General features: G+C 40.6%; 1 protein-coding gene across 3 annotated transcripts in view; it reads left to right on the forward strand.

The window, feature by feature from the left end:
- The window catches only part of gsap (gamma-secretase activating protein), a 62674-nt gene extending 53681 nt beyond the window's left edge, over nt 1-8993 (forward strand). For all 3 annotated transcript variants that reach the window (XM_088346808.1, XM_088346809.1, XM_088346810.1), the window contains exons 30-32: nt 4362-4460; nt 6792-6888; nt 6974-8993. In XM_088346808.1, coding sequence (XP_088202934.1) covers nt 4362-4460; nt 6792-6888; nt 6974-7068 — 291 coding nt within the window. In that variant the 3' untranslated portion in view covers nt 7069-8993. The remainder of the gene's footprint in view (nt 1-4361; nt 4461-6791; nt 6889-6973) is intronic.
- The last annotated feature ends 5779 nt before the right edge of the window (nt 8994-14772 follow it).

Genomic DNA, 14772 nt, shown 5'->3' on the forward strand with positions numbered 1-14772 from the left:
TCCTTTTACAACACCTCTCCACTCATTCCTATCACCAACAAGAGCTCGAGCTTCCACTAGATTCAAACCTCTTTCCTGCAGTGCACTCATAACACCATCCATCCACGTCAATCGCAACCTTGCTCTTGGTCTCCTCCCATTTACTGCTGCTCTGTAGATCCTCTTCAACATTCGCTCCTCATCCATCCTCTCCATGTGTCCAAACCAACCGAGTACTCTCTTCTACACTCGCTTGCTCAGTTCCACTACTACTCCAGTTCTTTCTCTCACAATTTCATTTCTCAATCTATCCAATCTTGTCACTAAGTTTAACTTATTTTTGTAAAATGAGCTTCAAGAGTTAGGCAACTTCCTCCTCTGTGGTAGAAAGTGGCCGAAAAAAGGCAATCCAACCATTTTCTCAACCGCATCAAGCTTTCTTATTCCACTTTCATTTGAAATGAAACGGCTCGCCTCTTCTTTACACTTTACACCAACCATAATGAATGGATGCATGAGATATTAAACAATAAAAATGTGAATGTTCTTAGCGCGCTGGAGATACAGAATAGAATGTTTACACACGAGCTAGCAAGGGGAAGCGGATTTCTTCTTTGGGGTGGATGCTGGGTGACGTCTCATAGCGCCACACACCGGTAGCGGGGGAAAGAAGCATTACAGTACTGACCTGTACTCGGAACAAGGTGCACACAATACAAAATCTAACTTACAGCAATGTCCGGATATTTTTCGACATCCTGAAAAAAATGATCGTATCTACTGTTTTGTAAGTCAAATGGTCGTAAGTAAGGGAGCGTCTGTATTTGATGTCAGTGCTCGCTCACTGAGAAAACTCTTATTTTTAATTTAATTAAAGCTGTTGGCCAATTGAGGCGGGCACATTTTTTAAAGCTCCCACTCGAGGTGTTTTTTAGTGTGTTGAGTTGGTTCAGATATAAAGCTGCATTTATTCAACGGTTAAAATAAACAATTTCTTAAAACATTCAATGGTTTTTCTATTATTTGAGAATAAATGTGTTGTGCTTGTAAAAATATCTTTAAAAAATATATATATATATTTTCATCCTATTTATAATTTGTAGGGTAGGCTACAAATGTACTATGAATGATAAAGCATAGTACTGAAAACCAAAGCGAAATATTCCAAGTTGACATTGTTTTACTGATCCGGCCCACCCGAGAACATAAATTCTAGATCCGGCCACCAAACCCAAGTGAGTCTGACACGCCTGCAGTTAACGCTTACAGATGAAATGAATAACATGCGAATACTTCCTTTTTTATGAAGAAATTAACAGAATTTGTTATAATGTAGAACACAGGTGGAATCTTGGAAGATTCTTGACTCGATTTCCAACATAAGTCAACCCCGCCGTAGTAGGGAAATAAAGTGCCTATGATGCAACAAATCTTGGCAATCGCCACCAATGTTTTTTACCGCGTTCCGTTCGATTTATTTTGCATGCCGTTCCGGAGGGCGGTTAATTTGCAGCCATGTCAAACCAAGCCAGTCACACCGAGATACCGAGGCCGGGAGTCATAAATAATTGAGTGGCAAAGTTTCACTATCGGAGCTTAAAATATTCATCTCTGGGAGGAAAAAAATAATAATTAAACATTGATTAATGAGCTCTCACACAAACGTGTGGCTGCGGTTAATAGAAGCAGAGAGCAGCTCTGTATCAACATGAATGATGTAGCGGGTTATTCTTTTTTTTTTTTTTTTGCTTTTTGTATTAAGAAATAGCAAGATGTACATTATTTCACAAACAGAAAAGAGGAAAAGGTAGAAGTCGGGGGTCTCAAACTCAATTTACTTGGGGGCTGCTGGATTCGGGGTTTGGGGAAAAATCGTGTTTTCCACAAGAAGAGTAGATCTGATAAAACATTCTACTGTTCTCAAATAGCTTCTTAAAAAATTGCTTTTCAAAATAAGATTTGAAAAAAAAAAAGAGCATTAATGTCAAAATACAGTGGAACTTCGGTTCTCGACCATAATCCGTTCCAGAACCCTGTTCGAAAACCGATTTGTTCGATCACCGAAATCATTTTTCCCATTAAAAATAATGTAAATCGTTTTAATTCGTTCCAACACCCTATATGTTTACCTTGAATGTTTAACGTAAACATAAAGCTAACCCAGGCTAATCGTACATCCGCGTTATCGTCGTTTACAAGTCATTTAGCGCCCGGGTCTCCACAACAAGTGGTGAGCGGATCATTGGAAAGGGGGCTCCGTTCCAACACCCTGAATGTTGGGCTCCGTTCCAACACTCTGAATGTTTACCTTGAATGTTCAAGGTAAACATGAAGCTAACCCAGGCTAATCGTACGTCCGCGTTATCATAATCTTCCGTTCGAAAGATTAAGCTAACATGAACGTGTAAAAATAAAAAAAGGATAAAGAAAAGAATTATGAATAGGATTTCTTACCTTTGTGGTGGTCAGCAGAAGGCGCAGGTGGACGGTGGGAAGAGGATCAGTCACTCGCACACTTCCTTCATATTTTGCTATTATTTCTTTCTTAAATGCAATAGTTGTATGCACTACTTTTCCTTTATCACCTGTAGCAACTTTGCTGCTTGCACTGACTTTCTTTGGAGGCATAATTAGGGGCTAAAACGCTTCGTACACCTATATTAAAAGCGAAAGCAAAACGAAGCACGTCCGCACGCGATAACTGTTGGTCAGGAAAAGAGCGATCTACACCCGTACGCTGCTCAGCATCGCATCCTAGCGTACGCACTCATTCATTACCGGCGTTCGAACTCTGATTTTTTTGACCGAACAGCGAAGCAAGAATTTCTCGAAATTTTTGGTCGGACTCCGATTTGTTTGAACTGAGAGGCGTTCGAAAACCGAGGTTCCACTGTACCTCAATCAGTAAATGAACTTACATTAAAGCAACATGGCAACCGCGGACACCAGGTAGCCTGTGGACTGGATTTGAAGATAACTCACAAGTGGCGGGTCATTGTGATTTTCCAAGAAATTTGATTTCTACCTGGCATGATGTTTTAGTGATTGTTTTTCTGTTTGTTGCGTCTTGGATCCCGTAACTATACATGTCTCAGGGGCACTATTTCCTGTGGTGTGTCTTGGGCAAGTACAGCCTGGTGGCACCCATTCCTCTCCTGGCCAACATGTTTCTACTCGGTCTTGAACTGGGAACCTTTTGCGGGTTAGGCGAATGTGCTAACTACTGCACCATGGAAACATACAGTGTTGCATGGTTGGGTGGTTGGATCTCTTAACCACTAGGGTCATAGGATCTCCATTTCCTGTGGTCTGTCTTGGGTAAGTACAGCCTGGTGGCGCCCATCCCTCTCGTGGCCAACATGTTTCTACTCGGTCTTGAACTGGGAACCTTTTGCGGGTTAGGCGAATGTGCTAACTACTGCACCATGGAAACATAGTGTTGTACGGTTGGGTGGTTGGATCTCTTAACCACTAGGGTGGTATGGGCACCATTACCTGTGGTATGTCTTGGGCAAGTACAACCTGGTGGTGCCTATCCCTTTCCTAGCCAACATATGTTTCTAATCGTTCTTGATTTACAAACCTTTTGCGGGTTAGGCGAATGTGCTAACCACTTCACTATGGAAACATATAGTGTTAAATGGTTCGGTGGTTGGATCTCTTAACTACTAGGGTGGTAGGGGCACCATTTCATGTGTTCTGTCTTGGGTAAGTACAGCCTGGTGGCGCCTATCCCTCTCCTGGCCATCATATTTTTCTATTCTGTCTTGAACTGGGAACCATGCTCGAGTTAGCCAAATGTGCTAACCACTGCACCAAGGAAACATAACCGAGCCTATTTCAACTCGACTTCTAACCATTACAACATGGGAACACCATAAGTTGTCATTTTAGAAATACCCCCCCCCCCCCCCCCCCCCCGAAAAAAAAAAAGTGGAAGCCCTTTGTGCCAATCAGTAACAAAAAGTTGCTCTTATCTTTGGTGACCCCCTGCATTAAAGGGGCAGTGTTTATTATTTGACAGCTCGATGTCGCTGTATTTTGTAGTGCATTTGAAAACAAGTGCTAAAAACTACAAGGAAGAATACAAACTACTACCAAACCAGACCATTGCTCTTTCATATTTTCCCCCAAACTTTTGCAACATTTTATTTTATTGATCTGATATACTCGTAGCAGAAAGACGGCGGACATTTATGCTCCCTCTATGAGAGGCTCATTTTATGTTAAATACATGCACATTTCTGGACCTATCAGTATTTAAAAGAACATGCTTGTTTATATGATATTTCATGTGTTTTTGCTTATTTTTTCAATTACAGATTGGCACTATGCGACCCCTGGTCTAAATTATACGGTTCAGTTTTTTTTTTTGTACACAGGCCAAAACATTCTACCATATGTGGGATCATCCCGTCAGTTCGTCTTCCATCTCCAGAGACTATGTCAGAAATCTGATGGGAAGGTACAACAAAAAAAAGGTAATAGACACAAATTTGAAAAATCACAACATATTGTCGCTCTCATGTGGAAACCATTTTTGCATTTTTTTAGCATGTAAATGTTCCGTAAATGCAAAAAGACAACAACAAAAAACAAAATATAACAATTGAGGTATGTCTTTTTCACGTGACAGTGACAACATGCAGAAAGGAATACAGCAATCCCTGGTTTTTCGCGGGGGTTTCGTTCCGAAAAGGACGCTCGATAATCAAAACTGTTATTTATTTATGTATTAAATACTCTAATAGACATTGAATCTAAAGAACAAGCCCTAAATAAATGTGCTGTACTGTACTTTATTTTTTTTTTACAAATAACTTCTGTCAAATTCTAATTCGAATACAATTACTTTATACATATTTATACATATTTTTGCAAATAACTTTTGTAGTGTAGTCTTTACAACCACCGAAGTAGTACCGTGACTACAGGGTGCCAAGATTACCGATTAAATCACCTGTGCCCGCTCATTTGGCGCCAACCGACGCGGGTTCTGATTGGCTCCCTGTCAGTATTTGAACCCTGTCCTGTCTGTCCCCTTTTGTTTGTCTGTCTGTGAACCTTATTGAATACTAGGCAAGCTTTTTTTCAACCCTGACTCCCATCTGTCCCGTTTTTGCTCCCGTCTGTCTCCGGCTATGACCTGTTTTGATCCTGACCCCGTCTGCTCTCCCGTCCCGACTTACGGCCCATTTTTTATCCCGACCACGTCTGCTCTCCCGTCCCGGCTTACGACCCGTTTCTGACCCAGACCACATTTTGCTGTCCTGTCCCGGCTACCGACCTGTTTTTCCGTCCTTGACACTGCCCTCGCTCGCTATGGAAGATCCATTTCCGGATCACAATTCGAGAACGAGAGTGATTTGCTTTCTGCGCCTAGCGAACACCGGATCGTAGGCGCAGACCTTCCTCTTTCCTTTAATAAAACTTGTGAAAAACGTAACGCAAGTGGGTCCTGTCGCCGTTCTGGTCCTGAAACAGGGGGCGTATTATTGAAACTGGAGAAATTTCTTTCTCCAGATGGTGAAAATACTAACAGTGAAATACAATGCATTGAGAACGTGGACCAATAAGTTCACAAAAATAAAGTACATAAACCTTACATCCGTCTAAAATCTTAAAAGATATAGTTGTTTATAAATATTTTAAACACTTCTGGAAACTCCCTCAAGATGGATGGATGGAGATGGATTGGACACGCAACAGTACTGTCAGCCATTTTTTGAGTCTTTGCTTATGTTGAGCTGGGAAACCTGGAAGTAGTATTATTTTACTATGCTTTTCAACTTAAAATCCCCCAAACTACTAAATATTTATATAAAACACTAATGAACCTACAACTGTTTCAGCTTTGTGTTACATTTTAACTCTCATGATTACTCATTGCACTCACCTGTGCCCGCTAGTCTGGCGCCATCTGCTGCTAGTGGCCTGATTGATTTCCCCCCTATTTATTCCCAGTACTCCAGTCGCTCCTGGTCAGTCCGTCAGCGAACCTCTGCTTACGCAAGCCAAGCACTTTGACTCCGGCCCCTGTCGGTCCCGTTTTTCATCCGTATACCACTCGTCTGCTCCTGATTCCCCGTTTGTCTCCGGCTACAACCCGTTTTTTGACCACCAACCATGCTCTGATTCCTTGCTCCGGCTATCGACACGTTTTTCCTATATGACCACGCTCCGATCTCCTGCCCCGGCAAATCCACTCACTTCCGCATTCCAATCATGCTCCGTTCCCGTGAGCTGTTTGCTCCCTCTTGCCAGCGAGCACCGGATCGGTGGTGTTTGTTTCCTCTACATCCCAATGAACTTTTGTGTAAAACATTACGTGATTGGGTCCACTATTTATCCTTGTTCTGACCTAGACACAGTAACTTACAGTTGCCGTAAGGGCAACACAACTTCTATACTGTCAAAAAATAATTTTGCTGCTACCTATATTGCACGTTTTAATCAGGACAGTCCCCACATTTTTTTATTTTATTTCAGATGATATTTGGTCGACTTAATATATTATAAGTTCGTCAAGATGTTTTACTTACGTGTAACACTTAGACCGCAACTTTATTCATATACAGGCAGAAAAGGGGTGGGCTGCTTTTCAGCCAATCAGAATGCAGAATACAATGCATGATGAAAATCCGCAAAGTAGTCAAACCGCGAAAAGTAAACCTTAATACAGCGAGGGATAACGGTACAAAGTTTTTTAGAAACACAGAGCAAAGTCCTTGGCCCTTTAAAAAAAAAATATTGTTCTTCTTGCCTGAGGCCAAGCATTGAATGTCAAGGTTCCCCCACTTGTCTTTCTGCAGGGCTTTGCGTTCACCGGAAGGGACGAAGCAGGCTTCGGGACAGAGATCTTGCCTCTGAGGTACCTGGCCAAAGTGCTTTCTGATATCGAGGAGCAAGGTAATGCATGCGTGGACGTGTAGTTGTGGATTCTTCTCACAAAGAATCCTCTAAAAGAAGTTTTCCCTCACAATCCCGGTTTCAGCTCTGAATCCCTTTGAGGAGAACGTGGACGCCAAGTTTGTGGAAGAGACTGCTTTGAAACAGACGCTTGTTCTTCTGAGCTTTGAGGGAAAATGAATCCCCCTTAGAACCAAAACCGAGGGGAGGACGCGAGGAAGACGAAGCACAGACTGATGGAGGACAAGGGAATGATGAATAACGAGAGCCATCAAACAAGTGGGAAGAGATAAATGGGAAGATGGGAAATGGATGTAGAAAGGATTACAGACAAAGGGGGTTGGGGGTGTTGACTTTTACAATTGTTTACACTTTTAATCAAAGCAGGGAATGTTTTTTGAGTCTTGTCCATCCATACATATGTAAAAGAAGCCAGTAAAGTAAATGACTGTGTTTTCTGGATTCTAGGCCCCACCATATACATTTTTTAAAGGAAAAATACGTTTTGTACATACAGTATGTCACAAACGTGAGTACACCCCTCACATTTCTGAAAAGATTTTATTAGTCTTTGTAAAGCTTATATAAGAGTGAAAATTTCATTTTTCCCTCAAAAAACACAAAATGTACCCATCAGTAGCTAAACTCCTGTTAACAAAAGTGAGTACACCCTTAAGTAAAAGGTCCTGAAGTTCAATATTTTGTGTTGCCAATCTGATTTTGCAGAACCACCATAATTCTCCTGGCCAGGGATTTCACCAGAGCATCACAAATTGCTACTGGAACACTTTTCCACTCCTTAATGACTACATGACAGACCTGGGGGATATTTGAGATCTTGTGCTTCTCCACCTTCCGCTTGAGGATGCCCTAAATATGTTCTATTGGGTTTAGATCTGGAAAAATACTTGGCCAGTCCATCCCATTTACCCTTAGCCCCTTTAGAAAAGCCTTGGTCATCCTAGAGGTGTATTTGGGGTTATTGTCAGGCTGGAACATTGTCCTAAGATCCAGTTTCTGGAGCGATAGGATAATTCCTTACTCCAGTATTTTCACAGTGCATGCTTGAATTTCTCTTAATAAACCCCCCAACTCCAGTTGTGCTCATGCAGCCCCAAACCATGACATTCGCAACACCGTACTTGACTTAAGACACGACACAAACATGCTTCACACCATCTAAGCAAAATAAATTAATCTTTGTCTCATCAGACCGAAGGATATCTTTCCAGTAATCCATGGCCTCTGTTCATTGTGATAAAGCGATGTTTCTTCTGTTATGTTTCAATAAACATTTTAATGAAATCTCTGCAGACATGTGAGGGATGTACTCACTTTTGTCACATACTGTAAGCCGCACCTAAATTTACAGATAGTGTAAGGATGAGATAAAAATCGATTGCCTTTTCTCATGTCATCTAGATCCCCAGCGGTCGAGGGATAACATGGTGTATTTAGACTTATTATTATTGCTCTTATTATAATTACAATTTTTATCATCACCTATGTTATCATCTGGTAGGGCCATGACAGATACTAAACCGGTCCGTGGCACTGTAAAAAATGACGTCCACTGGTGCAAAGGTTTTCTAGATTAACTAATTTGGTTTCCGAGTGACTTTCTATTATTGTACCGCAAAATTTTGCAAGCAGGTGAAAGTGTAAAAAATCCGCAGTACATATGAATCTTGATCAAAATCACGCTTCCTATTACATTTCTCTGACAGTGGAGTTTTCAAAGGTTCGTGGAAAATCACTAGGTTATGAAAACAATCAAACCTTAAGCTAATGTTAGCGTGATGTTAGCTGTCAGTAAAGGATAAACGGCAGGGCACACTTTTAAACGAGAGAATTATTACTTTAACTTAAATCTCAATGAGGAGATACTGCAAAGCCAGCACACTGGGAGACAGTAAAGGGACTTGAAAGAAGGAAGATTCAACTATGAGAAATCTTAGAGACCCATTTGGTCAATGATGTCAGAAATCAGTAGTGCCTTGTTTTCCTTTTTGGGGGACAGTAAAAATCTGCTCTGACAAACGTTATTAAATTGTATGCTATTACCGGATGGGAAAAACACAATCAGCAATAAAGGAATAACAACATTCTAGATCCCTCTGTGGTTGTAAAACTCACTGAGTCATCGAGTTGTGTAGTTCTCGACACCTTGTCGAAATTTCCTGTAAACGTTTGACCGTCACACATTGTTCCAATATTTGAATACACATCTCATTTTTTTAGGAAGTAATGGAACAAGGAGTGTTAATATGAGTCAGGGCTTTTATGTTCCTTTTGCATGAGGACATTAAGCAAATACTTCAGGAATTCACAATGTCAAACAAAGGGAACTAAAAAGTGCACATGACGGTCTGCTTTGAATTATGTGAGCAATCAGGATTTTATTTATTTCTCAGGAAAAATGTGTGGTATGATAGATAGATAGATAGATAGATAGATACTTTGTTCATCCCCGTGTGCTGGGGTATGAACTATTATACAGTTTTTCCTTGCTGTATTGCAGTTTACTTTTCACAGTTTCGATACTTTCTGGATTTTCATTATACTTTCTGTTCTGCAGCAGACAACACACAGCAAAAGCTGTCACTGGGGAAGGTGGCAGAATTTTGTGCAGGCTTGGGGAGTAACGGAATACATGGAAAATGATGTTGGCAAGCTGTTCGGATTCATTTTCATTTTATTTCTGTCGCATTTTATGTTAGTTTTGCCGGAGATCAAAGAGATCAAAGCCAGGAGAGAAAGCTTACCACGTGTTGTGAGTCATAATTTTATTCACATTTAGTTTCTTTTGTCTTTTATTAGCATATTTGGTATTGGAGTAATCCAAAAGTAATTGAAAGTAATCAAGTTAAAGTAACCCTACCCAACCCTGGTGATAGGCTAGTGTATGCTGTCAGTCAAACAACGGGAGACAAGTCGATAGGTCCACCAAAAACATTGCGAAGCAAGACGACGGATAGTATTTTAGTGTCTCGTTACTAATTTATCAATTAAATCGGACTCTGAGAAAAGTCAAAAGAGGGTAATGAAATGCTGATCACTATCCGGTGCTCTGTGGATTGTTATCTGGTCTGGGAAGGCTGCGTAGGGAGGGAAATAAATAGCGGGGCAGTCGATCTGGCGAACTACGGCTACGTAATAACTCACAAGCCACACCTTCCGATCCTGTATTTCACCAGCGGCCAGATCAATTACCCATAAAACTGGTCAGAAAACTGCGGCTCTACATTCATTAGTGTTCGCCCCTAGCGGCTCCCTGGAGCTGTTTCAAAAAGGTTTAAAATGGAGAGAGATGAAGGGGATTATATGTATAATTTTTGTCATTTTGTAGTTTTGTCTGAAACAAATATGACACAAATATTCTTCATGTTTTCCAAAGCTTAAAAAATATCAAGAATAAATATTTTAAAACTCACTTTCAAGTATAAAATTATTTTCCATTTTAAAATTTTAAAATGTTTTACTTAAGACTTTTCATTTTTGTGTGGCTCCAGACATATTTTTTTGTTCTACTGTGACTCTTTCAACATATTGGGTTGCCGATCCCTGACTTGAAGCTACAACTTGTGGGAAATTTGCAACTTTTGTAATTTAATCGTCATTGGGACCAGGGCCAATCCGATGATCCCCGTTGCTAGGGGACAGCTAGCCGGCCACTCTCTACATCGCTTTCTTTCACTAAAAGTAGAAGCCCTCCAGTTACATAGTGCTAATGTTAACATGATAACTCATTGCACTCACCTGTGCCCGCTCGTTTGGCACCAGCTGCTGCTCGTGGCCTGATTGATTTCCCCTCCTATTTAAACTCAGTACTCCAGTAACTCCTTGTCAGTCCGTCAGTGAACCTCTGCATACGCAAGGCAAGCACTTTGACTCTGGCTCCCAACTTCATCAGTACCCTACTCGTCTGTTCCTGGTTTCCCGTTTGCCTCCTGCTATTGACCCGTTTTTGACCACCGACCACACTCTGATCTCCCGCTCCGGCTAACAACCCGTTTTGCCCATCTGACCACGCTCCAATCTCCTGCCCCGGCAAATCCACTCTGGCATTCCGATCACGCTCCGATCCCGTGAGTTGCTTGCTCCCCAGCAAGCACCGGATCACTGGCGTTTGTTTCCTCCATATCCCAATAAACTTTTGTGTGAAACATTATGCGTTTGGGTCTACCATTTGTTCTGGTTCTGACAAATGTCTAATGATAATAAAAACCATTTATTCAACTCTAAATCTGTGTTCTGTTATTATTTGTAGATATATAGTTATTCTGTTACAGTACTACATATTATCTATAACTGATATCTACTAAATAAATAAATGTTTACACTTTGCAGGTTTAGACTATTCCAGGCCTTTTTGGATTACTGTACTATAAAATACCACAAGATATATATGGGACTGTGGGTCTGTTCAGAAATAAATCAAGAACGAAGCCAGGAAATTATCTTGGCGACAGACCTGAGTGGACGCCTCACCATGTGCTTCAACATTTTTTTCACAGATTTCTGTTTCTTAAGTGGGAATTTCCGCTGCCGTTGCACCGTCCGGTCGGTGTTATATAATCGCCTCACGAAGCACAAACGGTGTGGCGTTAAATGAATCCGACAGTTCACCAATATCGTAACAAATTATTTGTATTGCTCTGTCTTTATTTTGGCGCTCTCCTACACATCAGACCAGGGTTGGGCAAACACAGTCCACGAAGGGTGCAAGTTCTGCAGTTTTTGGACTTTTTCTACTCTATTACAAGGTGTTTCCAGAATCACTATTAAATGTATTCATAAAGACCACAATAGTTTCAATTAGAGTAGTGTTCCTCCGCACAATTATGCAAATACGTTACAAAATATTCCTGGTGTCAGAGGTCATAAGAACTTTTTGACCCATATCTGGCTTGATTCCCCTAAAGCTGTGAGGTCATCAGAGGAACAGGACACTTAACTGGGAGGTCGGTGGTTCGCGCCCCGGCCGAGTCATTCCTAAGACTTAAAAAGTGGTCGGCGGCGCCCTCTGTTGGCTGCGGCTGCATCGGCTCGCTACAACGGGTCAGGTGCAATCGACATTTCGTTCTGTGTACATTGTTACACAGAATGACAATACAAGGAAATTATTATTATTATTATTATAAATTGGTGAATCCCATTAACACGGGTGAGGATTCTCAGAAACAGACAGCGATAGTAGTGAATAGTGATTGCATACCACTTATTTCTGCTTGCAGAAATTAGAACTTTACTTACCCTGTCGCTGACACCTAACTTGGTGAATCCCGTTAACACAGCATGTGAGGATTCTCAGAAACAGAAGGCAATTGTAGTGAATAGTGATTGCATACCGCTTATTTCTGGTTACAGAAATTGGAAGTTTCCTTACCCTGTCGCTGATGCTTAAATTGGTGAATCCCATTAACACACCATGTAAGGATTCTCAGAAACAGAAGGTGAATGTAGTGAATAGTGATTGCATACCGCTTATTTCTGGTTACAGAAATTGGAAGTTTACTTACCCTGTCGCTGATGCTTAAATTGGTGAGTCCCATTAACACACCATGTGAGGATTCTCAGAAACAGAATGTGAATGTAGTGAATAGTGATTGCATATCGCTTATTTCTGGTTACAGAAATTGGAACTTTACTTACCTTGTCGCTGACACTTAAATTGGTGAAACCTATTAACACAGCATGTGAAGATTCTCAGAAACAGACAGCAATTGTAGTGAATAGTGATTGCAAACCACTTATTTCTGCTTGCAGAAATTAGAACTTTACTTACCTTGTCACTGATACCTAAATTGGTGAATCCCATTAACACACCATGTGAGGATTCTCAGAAACAGAAGGTGAATGTAATGAATAGTGATTGCATATCGCTTATTTCTGGTTACAGAAATTGGAACTTTACTTACCTTGTCGCTGACACTTAAATTGGTGAAACCTATTAACACAGCATGTGAAGATTCTCAGAAACAGACAGCAATTGTAGTGAATAGTGATTGCAAACCACTTATTTCTGCTTGCAGAAATTAGAACTTTACTTACCTTGTCACTGATACCTAAATTGGTGAATCCCATTAACACAGTATGTGAGGATTCTCAGAAACAGACAGCGATTGTACTGTAGTGAGTAGTGATTGTATATTGCTTATTTCTGCTTGCAGAAATTGGAACTTTGCTTACCCAGTCGCTGGGAGATCTCTTCAAAATGCATTATCTCGGGAAATAAATGGAATATTGATGAAATGTCTATAGATTTTATGAAAAAAAAACAACAATGCACTATTTCCTCAAATTTTGCATGTTTTTGATATTGGGAGTACCGTTAAGCTCCTGCACAGCTTGCTAACTCACTGATAATTTGTATCACTTGATTTGGAGAAGAAAATCCTCCCAAAACGTAGTCTTAACTTTGAAGGATTGGGACCATGTACATTTTAACTGAATTATTAGTTTTTTTGATTGTTCAATATACTTTAATCAAGACAAACACACAATCTCGGATTTATGGAGTTTTTATTGAAGAAACTTAAACACCACACAAACAAAGAAAACAACATGAAGCAGAAGAATTGAAATTTGGATTTTGGCGGGTGCCATTAATATTTGGGGCAATTACTCCCAAAAATATTAAATTATCGATATTTTAGTCTATGAAAATTATCGATTGATCTGTCCAAAGGAAAAATGTATAGTTAGACAAACAAATGAAGATCTCCGGTGTTAAAACAATCGGCTTATCTGGAGGACCGGGAATTCTTTCATAGCATGTCAGAAATGACAAATTTGCCCCCTGCACCAAAAACAGCTGTTGTGAAATATTTTCTCTCCTTCTCTCTCACGGGAACAAAAGGTATCTTGTTGGAAGTTTGTTGAGAAGGATGAGAGTCGCCGACTTTCTGCGGTAGTCTTTGGCATATAGTGACTGGATTCTAAAGAAACAATGACCAGCCTGGTCTAAGTTAGCTGGGATGACCTACTGAGGATAAGCGGTGCAGATAATGGATGATTAAGCTACATTTTTAACCTTGAAATATCCCAAGTTTTCAAGTATTTATCCTTTTCATTGCAATAACTTCTGAGTCTGACGTGTAACACATGGCTTTGACGTTCGGGCTTTAATTTGAGCCAGACGTCATCATCAGAGGGATCCGAAGACGTTTTTATGATAAAAACGTGGAGTAACTCCACCCCTGGAAAGGCAGAAATAAAGTCTGACTCACTAATGTGCAACTGGAATGCCAAGATAAAAACTATAAAATTACACATGCTGCTAAGAATCCAAGAATCTATTTTTACGTTTTGGGCGATACCTTAAAATGGCCTCCCATTCCACTGTTATAATCCTCCCTCATTTTACGAATCTCCTTTTCAGGCTCTAAACTCTAAAATGTTAGATTAATGAGACATGTGTCACTGAATATTAACTTATATCTTTATTTTAGTTGGGTTGAGTGAGGGGGCTGGGAATCCCCTCCTCTGAATCAATCTCCCAAAAAGAGTCAGAAATGACTCTAGACACCTCCCTCTAGGGGATATGGCTGTGGTATATATATAATCTTTATTTTGATCATCACGGTATTAATTAAGTTGTAATAAATGCATTTTATGCTTTTCAAGGTTTCTTCATTTTCCTCATGTTGTGTCACGGTTGCCATGGCGCCCAATCGGTGGTGCCAGCTGTGGCTCGTCGCTATTTAAGCTCATTGCTCACTCTTCCTTGGTCAGTGCGTCAACGAACCTCTGCCTCGCAAGACGTGGGTTTTGACTCGGTCCTGTTTCCTGTTGGTAGTTTCTGTCCGGTATGGTTCCCGTTTATTTTGTCCTGTTTAATATCAGTTTCCAGTTTCGTTCCTGTCTAGTTTATCTTGTTTA

This window comes from Urocampus carinirostris, chromosome 11 (genome assembly GCF_059441175.1).
Source record: "Urocampus carinirostris isolate Australia breed hairy pipefish chromosome 11, RoL_Ucar_1.0, whole genome shotgun sequence".
NCBI classification, from domain to species: Eukaryota; Metazoa; Chordata; class Actinopteri; order Syngnathiformes; family Syngnathidae; genus Urocampus; species Urocampus carinirostris.